Source organism: Fulmarus glacialis, unplaced genomic scaffold, assembly GCF_000690835.1.
Source record: "Fulmarus glacialis isolate BGI_N327 unplaced genomic scaffold, ASM69083v1 scaffold10969, whole genome shotgun sequence".
In the NCBI taxonomy this organism is placed as follows: Eukaryota; Metazoa; Chordata; class Aves; order Procellariiformes; family Procellariidae; genus Fulmarus; species Fulmarus glacialis.
In genome coordinates, this window is record NW_009231401.1 from 26,955 (window position 1) to 44,515 (window position 17,561).

Below are 17,561 nucleotides of genomic sequence, written 5' to 3' on the forward strand. Positions count from 1 at the left end.
AGAGCTCCTCTTCACATCTGGGGAGAAGAAATGTTGCAAATCTTTTCAACACTTCCTTTCCCCCTTCATCCATTTTCCCCTTTTTTTATTGCTAGATCTCACTGGGGCCTTTCCAAATTGTAAAACAGGATATAAAGTTAAGATTTCCTCCCCCGTCACCCTTCTTAGATTTCTACTCCTATCAAAGCGAGTTGCAATCCCTTGATCAATCTTAAAAAAGACCGACTGAAAGAAGATTCCAGGGCCGGCTATTTTTAACCAAAGAATGTAACATAAATGCTCCGGGAAACTCATGGCCACAAAAAAGACAAAAGAAAAAAGCTTCTGCAGTCCCAATGAGGCAGAATTTCACTCTGTATTTCCATGGATAATCAGCCCTAAGATTTCATTTCAAGTCAATGCATTCAATTTTAAATTACTCATGCAAATTTCTCACGTAGCTTACCGCTTCCTTGATAATTTCAAATCGTTTTTCATCAATCTCAAAAGTAGCCATTTTCTCAATGATCTTCTTAAGCAAGATATGTTGCTTGTCATTATAACCTTTTACAGAAAGCTATGGAAAAAGTGCATAAGTTGCTTTAAATGTGGAAGATAAAAGAATAAAACAATTACCAAGTCTTGTATACTTCAATGAACAATACACTTTTCAACACTTACTCTAAATTCAACATTAACTCATTCTGAAATAAAATCCCTTTAACCATCAGAAAATACCTAACTGACAAATATAATATTGCATATTTGCCCAGGAGTTATGAATGCAGAGAATTAATGTGATTTCGTATTGATGTAAGCAAATGGTACTCAGAATACAGATTTTTAATTATGAGTATCGAGTACAGTTAACTATACATTTGGAGTACTGAAATAGTTTTACTCTAGGTTTCTCATTTTAGTAATGAAATCCAGATTCACAGCCTTTTTAAATATTCTCTCCATTTTACTTTTAACCTTGTTTCATGTTTATCTTGTTGCTCAAAAAAATATTTTACGTAAGTGGAAGTAAGCAGTACTACAAGAAAAGGGGTACTGTCAACAGCAGCAGAATTTATAACCAGGAGGGTGCTGGGCTGAAACATCAAGGTTGTTCGTCTACAATCGTAATGAGATATTGGCCTGATCATACACATCTTTTTGAAAGTATACATGAAATAAACTTGGTAATTTAAAAAACCAACATAGAAACTTAAAAACGACTATGTGATTGCACCAAGCTACAGAAAGTTTGTCTAGTGAAAAAAGGCATTAGAAGGCCTTTGGGGGGTGCGGGGGGGGAGCTTCAAAATTTGGTATCTTGAAACAGGAATTTAATTGGATTTGTGCAGTTTAATTATTAAGGGTAAAACTAAATTTTAGGACACAAACCAACACACAGGTCAGGTGAATTCCTACTTTCCAGCAGAAAGAATTTTTTCTTCTATAGTTGCTGAAACATATCTGAACCATGAATTTTGAAGCAAAAGCTATCATAAATGGATTTACGACAAAGGCTGATATCCTAAATTAGTGTACGAACCCATGGTGATTGTTTTCAGTGTAGCATCTGTCCTTGCTTAAAGTATAAACATTGTACAGTTACACCTATTGACTATAAAACTTCTCACAATATAGAAAAGAATATCAGAAGCTCCCAGATATCAAAATGGAGTAAACTGATTTTAATATGCAAAACCAGAATCTCTACAGTAGAATATAAAGGCCCTACAAAACCCAAACATTTAAAATAACTCTAAACTTCTAAACTGTGACTGAAAATGAAGAAAATTACACACACAACCTTTTTTTTTTTTTTTTTTTAAAGGAATTAACTCTGACCGTGGAAACATCAGCAAGCTTGAGAATAGATAACCATGTTTGCAGTAAGTTAAGTGAATGCTACCAGGAAATGAGATTTGCATTGCATAAAAAAAGAAATTGCAGCACTCTCTTTCATACAGAAAATGTAAAGACAATATACAGTATATTCTCTTACTAGGATGCTTTGGAAAATAATACTTCTATAGGAAATTTCAACACACATTTTGGTATAAAATGATGGTTAATAAACAGAACTTCAAGAGAGACTATTAAAATCTCTTATCATAAATCTTATAGGAGAAGCTGAGTAAGAAATAACTGTTTATCATAATATCAGTATTTATCAAGTAAGTATTGTCAGCACTTTAAAACAGATTTTAAAACATGTAATAAAAACAAACCCTAAGGAAAAGCCGTAAATATCCAGCATTGCCTTCTAATGAACACATGCACAATCCATTTCCACAGCTCACTACAGCAGAATTAAAAAATTGTAACAAGATCTGTAAAGTTGAGATTCATTCAACAGAAAAGTTAATCTTTTTATATAGAAACCAGCAATAGTACTTTCAAGATTACCATGCAAGCAAGTAAAAATGTGAACTAGAATGCAACAATTGCACTGCACACATGTTCACAAGACACTGCAATCTTAAACAGGTCACTCAGTACTCATTAAAATACAGTTTTGCTTTGCCTTTAATTCATGAGAAATATGCAAGGAAAAAAACATTAACCATCTCATTTAGAAATGCAGAAGTCAAATGTTTTCTCCAAGCTCAACAACTCCCAAGCTGTTTCATTTCTTCCTGCGTTTTTTTCTTACTTACAAGTATTGCATTCATTCCTGATGCAATGCCATAGATCAAACCTGAGAGGCGTGCTGCATATGTATACTCTTTTAAATCATCCTTCAATAACCTGATAAACAGGTATGTCATGTTGCAATGGAGAGGATCAGCATAAATGTAGCGACTAACAAAAAGAAAAACAAAAGAAATGCTTTGATACCTCAAGCAGTGACAAAGTAATGGATGAAGAAACATGACTGAAGAGTATGTATATGCAGCCTCATGATCAGTAGTTCTTGAACAGGAAAGCTGAAGTGTACCATTTATTTAATAGCATTAAAAGGGGTCTTCTACCCCATCAGTCAGAAAGTTTTTAGTAGATATCTGACAAACTGAAATAAATATGTAAGCTTGGATTAGGGTTGCTTTTTTCCTTTTTTTAAATGGAGGAACAAATCTTACAACTAATTAATTTCATGAATGATATAAAAATAAAGAAGAAAATTTGCTTACTATGAATGGAAAGATTGTTGAAGACTTTGAACAAAATTCAACTTAAAATTCAAATTAAAGAAAGGATGGTTAATAACCAAGATCAAAAGGAGTAACAGCCTTAGACCCATTTTTAAAATAAAAGTCCTTCCAGCAAATCAATATAAAAATGTTGATGAGTGGAAGTAGTTTTAAGGCTCTAAGCTTTTCCTTGATTTGGGTACTTACATACATCCCATAGATGGTATTTTGGAGATCATAGTTCAAGCCAGCTAGTTCTGCTGCATATGCATACTCGTTGAGGGAGTCTTTGAGTAGTTCAAGGTACAAATAGGCCATGTTACAATGCAAGGGATCCACGTAAGCAAATGGGCTGGAAGAAAATGTTGAAAGTAAAATATGCAGTTTAAAATTATTTCTCAGTTTCTTTTGGCCTTTTAAGTTCGATCTGAAGGAAACAATATTTACTGCGAGTATGCTGATGGATCCCGTTATGAAGGGTTTCTATTTTGAAGCCAAATACGAACATATCTGAAAATAATTTTTTAGCTTGCTTATGGTTTGAGCTTAAATATATTGAAGATTCCAGAGATAATCTCTTATTTCTGCTCATAAATCAAGACAAGTTGTATTTACTTTCCTGCACAGTCAGAATTTACCAGCAGTAAAATAAACTAAATACACCCTGAATAACCAACATAATTTAATAGACTGAAATGAAAGCCCACGTACTGAACATTAATTTAATTAATACTTCTACACTATCAGAAAATGAAGTCGTTTCTATAACAAAAATTAAGAGATTAGCAATTTGCGGTATGAAAAATATGCAGTACATGGTAAATTCAGCTCAGGAAAGAAGTTTGGCATATCTATTATCATACCACTGTAATTTTTTGTGTTATCTTTTTAATGGCAACAACTATACAAGCTCTACTGTTGTATTTGAAGCATCTGATCACATATAATACTGTCGCAAATTTCTCAAAAAGAGAAACGCAACTCAAAGACTCAAGCCATGTTTCAGCTGCGCTAGCTGTTAAATATCTGTGTTTTAAAGATTTGCAAAGTCAAGACAAGTTATTTGTACTATGATTGAATATTTATTTCTAAAGCTTCTGAAGCACATGTAAATGCATTATCAATTTCACAGAAATAATCAGCAGTATCTAAAACAATTTGCTGTCAGGATATGGCTTATAATTCAAAACCACACCATTTGCATTTGTTTTCCCTAAGCAGTTACTAATGGTCATATGCTATTATATATGTTTACGCCTATATAGCATGGTATTTCACAGTGTATACCAACAATAACGTAGTAAAACAAAGATCACATTGCCACAACACACATGCTGATAACTTTATAATTAATTGCAAAGGTATTTTTAAGAAGGTTCCTAGTAGTTTTTAGTATGGCCTTGACTTCTCCTTCCTTTTAAATTAAGGAAAGGAAGCATGAGAAGAGAAAGGAAAAAGAAAAAAAAAAAAAATTCTATTAGAGAAGCAGAGCCTACTATAGTCTGAAATCTTAGCCTAGGATACGCTTTTTTATTACCACTGGGTTAATTATTCTGGGCTTGGGATTGTGTAACTTAAGCAAACACGTCAGTTGGGGCGTGGGGGGGAGGGCAAAAAAAAAAAAAAAAAAAGACTCTGCTATTTGCATTTCTCTCTACAATGAGAATTTCCCAAAACTGAGCCAATTTCAATATGCCAAATGATGCAAATCCAATTAATATTGAATTTTTTAATTAAGACTGAATTCAAACCAAGATGTAGGTCAATCCTATGTTATCATAAACCTTCCTCCAAACTCATTATATTCTTTTCCATTTTGATACTAGAATAGAGACTTAAGCAGTTTGAGTGACTACTTTGTCCACATCAGTTACAACTTCTGTATACTCAGTTAGCTGGCAAAGGCCAACAGGGAGTTTTGAAAATAAAGATGACTACTAAATCATTAATCCTCAAGTGAAAAATAACAGAAAACAATTATTGTAACACTGTTCTGGGAATTGCCTTCTATTACTGACAACTTTGTAAATAAATGCTTATTTCTAGTTTACCTTTTTTTGACTAGACTTGAGGAAGCAGAACAACTCAATCACTGATAGTGTATTTGAAAAATGTTGAAGTCTTTTCCCCTTTCAAACGGAGCTGTAAGTGACATAGCTGGAATCAACACTGAAGTGTTGATCCTGGGTTACCTTATGAGCTACTCCAGTTGCTTGAAATATTTCTTAAACTGGAAGGTAGCAAGCATCCAGTTAAAAAATAATTAGCATTGTATTTTTAACCTCCGTCTCTCTAAACGTTGGGAAACTTGAAGTGCAGAGTTTATAACCACCTTTAGAAAGTTTTCAAGACAACAGCACATTGCACTGTTATTTTGCTTCCTTTTAAAAAAGGATACTTGTTGAGCTCTTACGTCATAATTCATAAAAAAGCAAAAGCTTATCATCATCCTTTAAACCGGATGATAAGTCCCGTGTCAAGAGATTTTTACCGTGGTGTTTCTTTAATGCAAGACTGGTGCCATGTAAGGATTTTCAGTTTTGGAACAAGGCTTCAAGAGGTTCATATACTCAGATTGTTCCTACTAGATTTGTATGTTTGAGGAGAAACCACCCTCATCAACCTCCTCTTAATTCATCAACACAACAGTTGCTGCTATAACATCTGGGTCAGGAATTCTTCCAATGATTTGTGATGATCAGGGCTGCAGGCAGAAGAAATCCTCCTAGTTTTTTCTATCTTACTGAAGCAGTCTGTAGTGTGAACAAATTCTTGTAATCTGCTACATGGCAGCATAGCCATATTCTGATCTAGAATTGAGGCTAAACCTTTTTATGAAAACCCACTTATTAAGATGGCTTTATTCACCAATTCACTTGGCCACAAGAGATATGGGTAATTTCATCAAGTCTCATGAATAAACACTATACATTTCACCATTTCCTCCAACGATCATCAGCATGACCACCCTCAAAAGAGAGAGAGATTCACTAAGAATTTTTCTTAAGTATCAAAACCAGACAAACCTGCTCACAACTTCTTTTGGAGATGATGTACCCAATATTGTCAAAATCTCCTTGCATCCATTCATATACAATTACCATCTTATTTTTAAAGAAAAGGAAAGAATCCTCGCCCCCAACCCCAAGAAAAAAGCCAGCTTTCCTCCTGTAACCATTCCTAGCATGAAAGAGACAAATCATTCCATTACATTAGTCAGCAAAGCTCAAGTACTCCTGGCTTTTTAAAAGGACTTACTGAGATGAAAGTACAAATCTAAGTGGGAAAGACTATCACCACATATCTAGTTGAAGATGTCCCTGCTCATTGCAGGAGGGTTGGACTAGATGACCTTTAAAGGTCTCTTCCAACCCAAACCATTCTATGATTCTATGATATTGTGCGTATGTGCGCATACTTACACGTTTGTGTGCTCTACATAAAATCAATTATTATCTTTTAATCGTTCACAAACTGGTATAGCGATTGGATCACTCATAGTTCATTTGGAATTGATTTTAAAAAAGCCCGCAACTGTGTAACATAAACTCAGTGTCCATTGATAAAATTCTATTTTGGATTTTGGCCAAACATAGTACAAGGGAAAGCCACCAGGTATGAACAAGAAGGCAAAGTATTGCAGTTGTTCTCTGAATAAGAGATGGGCAGTTACCATTTTGATCTTCCATTTCCTGATATGTCGAAGTTGGAACAGTTGAATGTTTGCCCTGTGGTTTCAAAATGCAAAAAGAAAGAGGAAATGCCCAGGTAACCTATTTTCCCCAACTAGTACGAACACCAGTACCAAGACACTCTCTGAAAAAACCCTCTATCTAAAATTCTGCCAAGAAAAATTTCAAGTGGTTACTCAAAACAAGGACTCAACAGTGCATCTATGAGTATCTATCAGAGCCCACATAATAGCCTTTCCAGCAATATCACTGAATCATTTAATTAGGCCAAAGGAGGGGAGTTCCTGAAATTATTTTCACTTTCAGTAGTCCAGCACGGAAATAGCTGCACTCTAAAGACAGCAGTATTTTTTTAATTCAAAAGTTAGAAATTATTACTTGAAAGGAACACTAAGAAGGTACATCATTGTCATGCTCACTTAAAAAAAAAAGGTAATTTTCCTGTGACAAAAATAATGCAAGACCAGAATTAACATTACAGCACTATCACGCATCTTGAGGTGAGAATCACACATTCATTGATAATACAGACGCTTTTCTTCTAAAAAAAAAAAAATTAAAAAATCAGTTGGTGGTGTCAGTTAAATAAAATCCCACAATTTTAAGCACTTAGAATTTTATACTGCCTTGCATTATGCAAATTAAAACAGAATTTGAACCTAAAACCATTATCAGAATAGCATTATATAAAGAAATCTATCTTAGAATAGTTGCGATTTAGTCATTAATTAAAACCAATACACACCCATTTTTAAAGTGGTATATTGCAGTATGTAGTAGGTCCTATAGGCAGGCATATTTCAGGTGTAGCATATAAAACATAGAAGAAAATTTGTTTTAAAAGTATTTTTAGATAAATTTTTCCTGTTAATATAGATGGAGCACCTCAAACCGCTTGTTAACTCAACTACTGCATAACTTATATGAGCCTTCCTGCTACCTGTATTTTATTGCATATTCCCAAGTAAGGACAAACGTTTTAAAGCCTCATTACATGCAAGAAAGTTTTTGCCACAGAAGTGCAGATTCCCAACAAACAAGAAAGTTTTGGAGAGCAATTTATGTGATATACTTAACATTGCATACCTGAAAAATTCAAAGTTGAGACAAGCTTTTGGCAAAAAAAATTTGTCATCTTGCTTGAACCATAGTTTGCTCATAGCAGTGTCCTGTGTCAAGAAAAGAGGTTAAGTCACCTAAATTTTAACTGCAATATATTACGCTATTTTTAAAAAATCTCTTCACCACTTCAAATCTCAGTTTAGTGTTGTCCCCTTAAATTCATATTCTTGCTATATACATTTGTGTATACATCTATCTATCCTTACTGAGACTCTCTTCTTACCTACCATACGTCACCTTAACAAGCAGTTAAATGGCTGCAGCATTGTGAACAAGTTTATGATCAAAATGGGAACTACTTTTCTAGAGCAGGAGTGATCAAAGACAAATATAGAGTTAGTGTCACAAAATTCCCTGCTAATGCTGGCATTAAAAGATGTGCCATTATGGAGCATTACAGCAGCATATGGTTACATGTTGTAGACTAAGAATATAATTGTGTATTTAATGCTTTTAGTAAAAAATATTAATGCATTGTATGTTGTTTTAAAGTAACATTGGTAATAAAAAACACATACGCATTTAGAAAAAGTAATGAAACTAGTTTGAAATTAGCTAAAAGATCTGTCACCAGAATTTTTTAGAATAATCTCCTAGTACAGGGAAGAATCTAAACAACCTCCCCTATTGCTTCTTCTCCCACAAAAGCTGTGAAATAGATACTCTCTCTCTGTTCCAATTCTAGTTAACTTTATCCCCCCAACACCTTTTCTTTAAATTGCTATACATAATAAGAGAGAACTTTTAAATGTAAAATTACTTCTCTTTCTCATATTTTTGAGCAGATGTTCTTTGCTTCTCAGGGATTTGGCATGGTATTTTCCTCCTCCTTTTTGCATAAAAGAAGTAAGTCTCATCTCTTACAGCACACCTTCCTCTACACAGTATTTGACTCATACTAAAAAGCCAAATTACAGCTTCTCTCTGAGACAACAGAATATTTATTCTGTTAAATTGCTACTACGCAATTCAGAATACATCTTACATCAGGGACAGAATGATAAACAGTAGAGCCTGTCTGTAGTACTGGAGACCTGATCCAATAGCTGGAGATCGCTAGCTGCAGTCCATAGTAACAACCTGACCCTCAGGCCAAAGCCCGTATCTTAACTGCCCTCTTTCCTGAGGGTTTTTCAGGACAAGATGTGCCTTTACAACAGAGGTGACCTAGTGACATGCTGCCAGTGAAAATGGCCATCCTGTTCCTGCACTTATGTTCCTGTCCCTCCCTTTCTCCACAACACTGGTCCAGTCCATAGTAAGCTCACTTAGGCATACAAAACAGCAGAAAAATTGCTTTTTTTGGACAGCTAATCTCTGCTGATCTACTTCTTGCAATGTTTTGCTGTGGGGTCAGACAAATGCCAGGGCCCACAAAAGGAAAATGGCACAGACATACAGGTGGGGAGAAAGTAGAAGAGATGCAGGCGAAATAGATAATGTCTATTTCATCAAGTACAGATGATTAAAAACATTTTCCCTCAGAAAACGTATTTTAAAGGGAAAGCAAAAACTAAAGGCAAATACATTTCTACAGCAATGATGCCTTAAAGCAAAGCTTTTGTGTGGATCAATTGCCTAGTTGCTACAGAGACACCGAAGGACCATCAAGTTTCTGTAGCAAACCAATTAGTGTTACTTAATAGAGCTGTAGTATGTGTCCCTGCCGAGGTTTAGGGTTTCCATTCAGGATGAACATAAACATAGGCTCAAAGTCCTCCTCTGTTAGTAATACTGCTTCAAGTATATACCTAAAATGCCCTGTGCAGAACAAGTATGTTTTCCTGAAGGATGTCTTTGCACTGAAGTAGACATACTAATCTAGCGTACAAAAAGTATTCCTGAATTGAGTATTCAAGCTGAAGCACAACATGTAATTGCAGAAGACTTTTCCTATTTATCCCCCAACTAAACCTCGAACAGAGATGAGCGTTAGCAAAGACAATTACGCTTTAGCATATTTTAAATACTCAGAAAAACTGAGATTTGCTAAACATGTTGGGATCATTAAATGATGCTTCCAGGAGACTGGAGAGTGATGTTTATTTACACGTTTACATCTCTCTCTCCCTTTCTCCATGCAATCACAAGCTTCTTCCATTCACAGTTACAAAAGAATAGCCTGTCTACACCCCCAACTTACTGAACGCTACTCAAAAAAACCACAAGAGTGGCAGTCACCCTTCTGCTGAATAAACAGCTTTAATACTATTTCTATCAACTGTTAACACACTTTCAAAAGGGCAAAGAGAGTTCAAGCTGTTTGTAGATTCATTTTCATAGGAAGCCAAATAGTCATAATCCAAAGTTTAGCAAGAATGAACTTTCTACTGTCTTTCTAGCAGTATCTTTAAGTTTTGTACTTTTTTGTTTATTATACCTCAGAATATGACATGATCTGTATTTTAAAAACACACAGGAATTAACCGCTAACTTCCCAGAAGGTTAGCTAGCAAACAGAACAAATACAGATAGCTTACCTTGACAAGGGCAGGGTACTGTGTCGCATCTTTTTCCAATGGCAAAATCTCAAAGTTAGTAGGAATGAACTCATTCTTCATTGGAAGCTTGAATTTCCCATTCAGGTCAGCATTTTGCCATTTCTAGATAAATAGCAGAAATAATGAGGCTAAGTAGAATTTCTGCTTAATTAATGGATACATACTTATTTATTTTATGCTGTTACAAAAGATTTTAAAATGTGTTCCACTAGCTTATATGTAAATACTACTAAGATAACAGGAGAAACCAAATTGGAGTAGGCTATCAACAGGATGAAGTGGTCCAAGGAGGAAGACAAAAGATAAAAAATAATTTTCAAAAGTTTACAGTGGAGTACAAGGTGGTTCTATGTCTCATCTTTTCTGCTACTGTGAACTCTAAATGAAGATATTAAACTAACTACATAAGCAAGAATTCTAATCAAGAACATAGGTACGGACATTTAAAGTAAGTGAAGTGTTCCTATGCAATGTCTGTTCAAAGCATGCTCGGCAGGTCCAATTTAGCTCCAGCTTGTATTTTACAGTCATCTCTTCTTAAAAGAATAGATCAGTAACAAGTTTCAATACGGATTTGCCCACCGCCTTTGTTGGAGTTTTGATTTTTAGAAGCTCATTTAATTGGCAAAATATACTCATTTTCTAAGTTGCAAAAATCAGTTTCAGAAATAGTTACATATAGCAGTTGTAAGAAGATTCCTTTCTTAAGAACAGATTAGTTCATTAACATTTAATAGAGACTAAGTTTTAAAAAGTTAATGCTTACATTTTTAAATAGCCACTGCATATTATGGATCTTTTATAGCAAAAATGGTATAACATTCCATGTACTTAACACGGTTTAAAACCATTAAAATGTATCTGTCCATGTAATAAATATTTGAAATCTGAAGACTAACACAAGATCCTTACTTCTCTTAATATTAACAGACTCATTGTACAATTTCCATGCTATGTAGAGCAACAGATTTGTCCTCCCTTCAACTAAATGGAAAATTAGACAAAGAATTTACCACTGTCTTTCACTTGCAGATATTAGAATATATTAAAAGTTTTAACCTGCCTTAATAACTTCATCAGAAATTGCTTCTTGCTTGTACTGTGTTCCATACCAGTCTTCTGTTCGATCAGTTTTTCCTTCAAAAGACTTGGAAACTATTGCAACTCTGAAAACAAAGAGACGAAGCACTTTGTCATGAATGTGACTGAGAAAAGACTGTGAGAAATGATTCAGAGCACTATTTCTATTCCATCACTAAAATGCATTTCTTTCTGGAAATGGTCCCTGGACAATTACACGGTACATTTGAATAGCAAATATACATATACTGAACTACACTCTAGGGTTGACCATGAAATCAGGTTATCGGCATCATTTAATTTTACTGTTTTTCTGAAGGGTTACAACCTAGAGTTACACACAATTATTGTTGCATGCAATTTCTATTTTTTAGACTTTGTCCTTGTTCCACAAAAAACACAGAAAGCAGTCCTTGAAATCTTCTACAAAATTAATGAAGTGACTACAAGATTTTTCATACCACCTATATCAACACTTTGATATGTGAAAATACTGACTACAGAAATTTTATTCCAGACCTAGTGTTTTAGATTATGTTATTGCAGTTTCACTCTCCCATTCATCGTCTGATAGTAAGAGAGTTTCTTCATTTCATATCATTCTCATATTCTCATTTCAGATTGATACCTGTTTCTCCCCTTTTTTTTTGGTTTGGTTTGGTTTGTTTTTTTTGAGGAGAAGGGAAGAAAAGCAGGAAGATTAATGTATTTTACAGTCAATATCACAGAATTATACTCAATTAGAAACCTAAGTCACAGAATCATAGAATATCTCAAGTTGGAAGGGACCCGTAAGGATCATTAAGTTCAACTCCCCGCTTCTTGCAGGACTACCTAAAACTAAACCATATGACTAAGAGCATCGTCCAAACACTCCTTGAACTAAACAATACACCTAAATAAGAGGAAATCGAGAATAAAGAAAATTACAAAACTATCAGTATTTTTTCAGTAGTCTTCATAACAGGTATCAAGAAAACTCCTTTAATTCTTTTTAACAACCTACAACACAAAAGAGTATTCAATGGAAGTAAGTAGCTAGCTTTAAGAGTAAGTAGATGTTTATAAGAATTCTGTAATGGTCAAAAGAAGTAGCACAATTATCTCCAACATATATTTAACAATCCCTAGATGCTGAATAGCACAGTAACGAACTTTGTCAAATCTTGTGCAGAAGGCTAAAATGCACATTAAAACATAAAAATATATAGAATGTAAGTGTTCTTTTTTTAATCACAATATCTTCAGGCCAGGAACATTCTGTTGTGTATTTCTAATGTGCATGGCAAAGTGGAGCGTAAATCAAAACAGGCATATGGATGTGCCTCAAACTATAGTATTTTACTTTACAAATATGCTACTGGAGAATACTCTTGGGATGAATTTTGCAATACGTTGAAAAGTTTAAATATGTGGACTATTAATATTGTAAATGCCTATGTCCTCATCCCTCCTTTTTAATCTAATGTTTACACATAAATGACTAAATGATCCAAGAAGGTTGAAGAAAATAGGATTCTGCTGTGTTTAGTTTTAGATTCCCCTATTATGAAGATTTTCAAATTATTAATAATTTAATCTGTGCATTGCAGTTCAAGTAGCAGGAGAACAGTGGGGTAAATAGCTAGCATTAGATGCATTTAAATAAACGACAAGTACATCTCAGAGTCACATGGGACTGTAAAGACACATTCGCTAGCAGTAGATTCAAAAATTGAAGCGGAACTTGCGCTACAGACTGTGTCATTTTGAGACAATATTTTAAATCATACACACTAAAGAGGAGCAATCAAATCTCACATTTCAGGGATGCAGATTTCCTCTGGGATGAGGAAGGGAGAAATTTTTACTCCCTACCTTTGAAAGAACCACATGATTAGCATGAACACGCACACACGTACACAAAACAACCCCTGCTCCTCTGTAAAAGTTACACAATATCCAAACCGGAATAAGAATATTCATCTCTAAGAGATACATTATTTCATCTCTCATTGCAAATGGCAATAGAAATGGCTAACATTTTTATTGTGACTTCATACAAAATGGTTTCATATCTGTTTGCATGTCACATCTATCTCATTTTTTACACAAAAGGAACAATACTAAACAAATATTCAGCAAAGAACTAAGCACTTTAATCCTAGAAAGTATTTGTTCTTGCAACACAGCAGACACTAGCTCAGTCAACAAGGTGAAATCTATTAGAGAGATTGTTGTTTACAATGAGACGTTATTAAAATGAGACGCAGAAATATTCTATTATGTTTTGCATTTTGCACTTGGACAGCTGGTGAGCAAAAGCTCTATCATGTACAAATTAAGTTGCTAGGAGACTATAAAAATCATAAAGTCTATTAGAATTTCAGAGCAACCTACCAGGCCTTTCCATCCATTAAATAAAAATTAAAAATAAAAAACCAAAAAAAGATGAGTCTTAAGCTAAAAGATTATCCTGATAAAATTCCAATAATCATGCTGTCTGAGCAACAAGACAGAAGTGTTTCATACTATAATACACAGATCTCTGTTACTCGACATTCACTCCTTCTACACTTCTCGAACATACCGATGGTCAAGCAGTAGTGACAATCCAAGCACCCAAACATCTGCCGTAGGAACATACTAAAATTAAAGAGCTAAAAATAATTCTGTCTGCTCAACATATAGAAAATCAAATTGTGGAAATCAGCATTGCAATTCTTCAAGCAGTTCTGCTTCAAGGGATCCTCCTGCCCTCCCTATACCCCAAATCACTACTGGAATGATTATTTGCATTTTTAGCTCTCAGAAACATACCCACAACCACATGAAATAAACCAAAAGGCACTTAATCTGCCTGAGACTTACAACCTAAACCAAGATACAAGCACCAACAGCAATGAACACCAGGGCAGGAAAAGAAGAGGGGAAAAACAGCACCACAGGTAGAAATACAATGCCATGCAGATAAAAGTATCATGATGCATCTTTAAAGATACCAGTTATGTAATGTTACTTTTGCTTTTCATTTATGTGTTGTGCTGTATAGCACTATGAACATCCACGTGGTTTAAAACAGAATTGAAATGCACTGGAAAAGCAAGACAGGCAATCAGGAAATCTTTAATAGGACCTGCTTATAACATATTTAAACTCAACCAGTGCAGTTAGGCTTCCAAGCCATTCATGAACATGGAACAGAGCTGAAACTATAAATGCAATTTACTTCTGTATGTACATTCTTGTACATGCAAACTGTTGCAGTCCTCAGTTATGGTCAATTTTCAAAACCAAGCACAATTTCTGTAACGTGATACATATTTACTAGATACCATCTTGTTTTTCACTCTCCTGAAATCTAAAATGAAGCTACAAGCAACAGATCCAAAGCAGGGTGTTACTTGGGAAAAGAATGTGTGCTTTACAACGAAGGTACTTCCAGGAAAGTAACTATTATATTCCAGATTTACATAACAAAACTCAAGCTTCTAAGGGTGAAAAAGTAATAGACTTTGAGACCACCGTATTTATGGTATTAGTAACAGACACGTCAAAGCAAATTGGTTGCAAAAAAATGAATTTATACCTAAAAAGGAACAACTGCTTTTTTTAGGAACTAATTTAAACTTCGTCTTTCAAATGATGATATTGTCAAACAACTGAAAAATTTACACGTATCTTATTCAAATGCATAAAATAACATGATTGAGACAAAACCAGCAAAAGCCTAGATTTGTTTATAACTTCCCCCAAAACCATCAGTAAAACCAATGTGAGACAATATAGGCTATTCAAAGCCACTTCCACACAAATCTCATTAGAAAACAGAGTAGTAAGAGGGGAAATTACATGCAGAGAGATGTTGCTGGGGTGCAGCATTCTAATAATTCTGCAGAAGCACAAGTTATTTGTTAGGGTTCAATAAAACTAAGTCTCTATAAACACAATGGTTTCTGGGGGCAAGTAAGTGAACAAATTTTTACTCAGATACAATGCAATTAAAAAATCAACACATACATTCCATATTTGTAACATGTTTATCATCAGGGATGAGCATCATCGACTGCATTGAAATAACTGTTCGCTCAGTATCTGTGAAATTCCAGCCCTTAAAAATTTCTCTATCAACATTTTTGGCATTCATTTTATTTTTCTTCCCTCTAGGATAGTACTAGTGCTGCACTTCAGATATCAAGAGAGGAAAAAAGTCCATTTACTATCTAAGGGAAAATGTTCTTTAGTTGCTTAATCTGATGAGTCACTACCTTCTTAAATTTTAATAAGAGCATTTATTCTGCAGATGAGGGGAAAAAATTGTATTGGAAATTATGGGAAAATTACATTTTTCAGCTAAGATTGCAACACGTGCCAAGTCTATTCCCTTATCTTCACAGATGGCTGGCAAAACCCAATGCAGTCTGAACAAGTAAAAATGCTACTTACATCTTAAAAAGGTTTCTCTCTTAGGGAAATTAAGCCACTAAACGCAACAAGTAGTGTGCAGGGGCGGGAGGAGGGAGGAGAATATGGAAACTTCCTGTTATGGTTCAGTCAAATAGAAGCACATATGGATACTTGCTACCATCTGTGAGTATGGATATTTTTCCATACTTTTTAAAAACACAGTTTCTTAAGAAAATAACAGTCGAAAAGCTACCCTTTTTAAAAAGATATTGAACAGTAGTCTCCAACTCTGAATGCAGCTACCCCAATATAGATATGCCAAGAAAAATCCTTAGTGTAGGTGAATTCCAATAGGGTTATGAAAAGGAAATTACAAATAAAACCACGATACAAAAGAAAAATTCAAATCAATGGAAACAAAACCATTGCAAGACACAATTTATGCAAGGCATAAAAAGAAAAAAACCAAAACAAAACAGGAAAAAAAAACAACAGGCAAAGTTAGGATGATGTGGCACATACTAATTCTTTCATAAAAAAGAAGAATAGAAAGGTAAACATGAGCATAAATATCAGTAAATGGTGGATAACCAGAACACACATAGATATTTAAAAGCACATGTCCACAGTTTTTTATTAGTATACACAATTTGCTCAAGCAAAGACCAAAGAAGGAAATGAGCTACTGGATTCATAGTTTACTACATGCATATAGATACAGAGGTAATAAAAAAAAGTAAACCACAAGGGGACACTTCTATTAGCATCTATAATCTCAACTCATTCTTTCAAGAAAGCCCATTAAAAATGCAAATCCACAGTGGCTTTCTCGAATCTTTGTAACATACAATGAAATCACTTTTAGTAATATTTAACTAAGTTCCCCCCCCACCAACATATTTTATCTTGTCAGCAATTTAAAATAAAAGATGCTATAAAATTATACTCCTTGTTATATTTTACTACACTTTGAAGTATTTTAGTTAAGTAAAAGATGAAAAAAAATAAAAGGACTTATACTTTTACATCTGAGAAAAATCAACTTGCAGTATTATCACAGAAGCACAACTGCAACTTCTGAGTCTATGCTGAAAAAATGTATCATTTAGAGAAGCAGGAAAGGCAACATGAATCAACACTTAAGAATCTTAAATTTGGTTTGATGTTTTGGGTTTCTTTTTATAAGTTATAGTTCTGGAGAGGACAAATAGTCTGAACATAAAGAGAACTAAGATGTGAATATATCGTTGTTATGGCAATAGCAAACGCTAGCATGGTTTTAGTCTACACATAATAAGCAATACATTTATCATTACTTTGACCATATACCATTCAAACTCAAAGTATGCCTGCTCCTACATCATTATAGGCCTCCTGCAGGCCTCATTCGATCTATGTTAGAATATCAGTGCTTTGCTAATTCCACTGTTAGAACTGCATTTAATCAGTCTTTGGTCACTCTCTAGTTTGCATGTATGTATTTATATTTAAGCCTTAACAGGACAGCTGTATTTAAGCTTCAGAGAACTAACCTACATTTATTTACTATCTTTAAGCCCTATTAAAATCTCCGCCACAAAAAGAATATATAATTTCTTTAACAATAAACTGAAGAGGCCATAAGGCCAGGTATATTCCAGTTTTGAAAGTCCCTTTATCTACCAATATTTAGCTTT

General features: G+C 34.3%; 1 protein-coding gene across 1 annotated transcript in view; it reads right to left on the reverse strand.

Moving 5' to 3' along the window:
* Nucleotides 1-17,561, reverse strand: part of IDE (insulin-degrading enzyme) — a 57,029-nt gene that overhangs the window by 18,024 nt on the left and 21,444 nt on the right. The window contains 5 exon segments of the mRNA XM_009584561.1: nt 446-556; nt 3,312-3,456; nt 7,883-7,965; nt 10,399-10,521; nt 11,483-11,585. Coding sequence (XP_009582856.1) covers nt 446-556; nt 3,312-3,456; nt 7,883-7,965; nt 10,399-10,521; nt 11,483-11,585 — 565 coding nt within the window.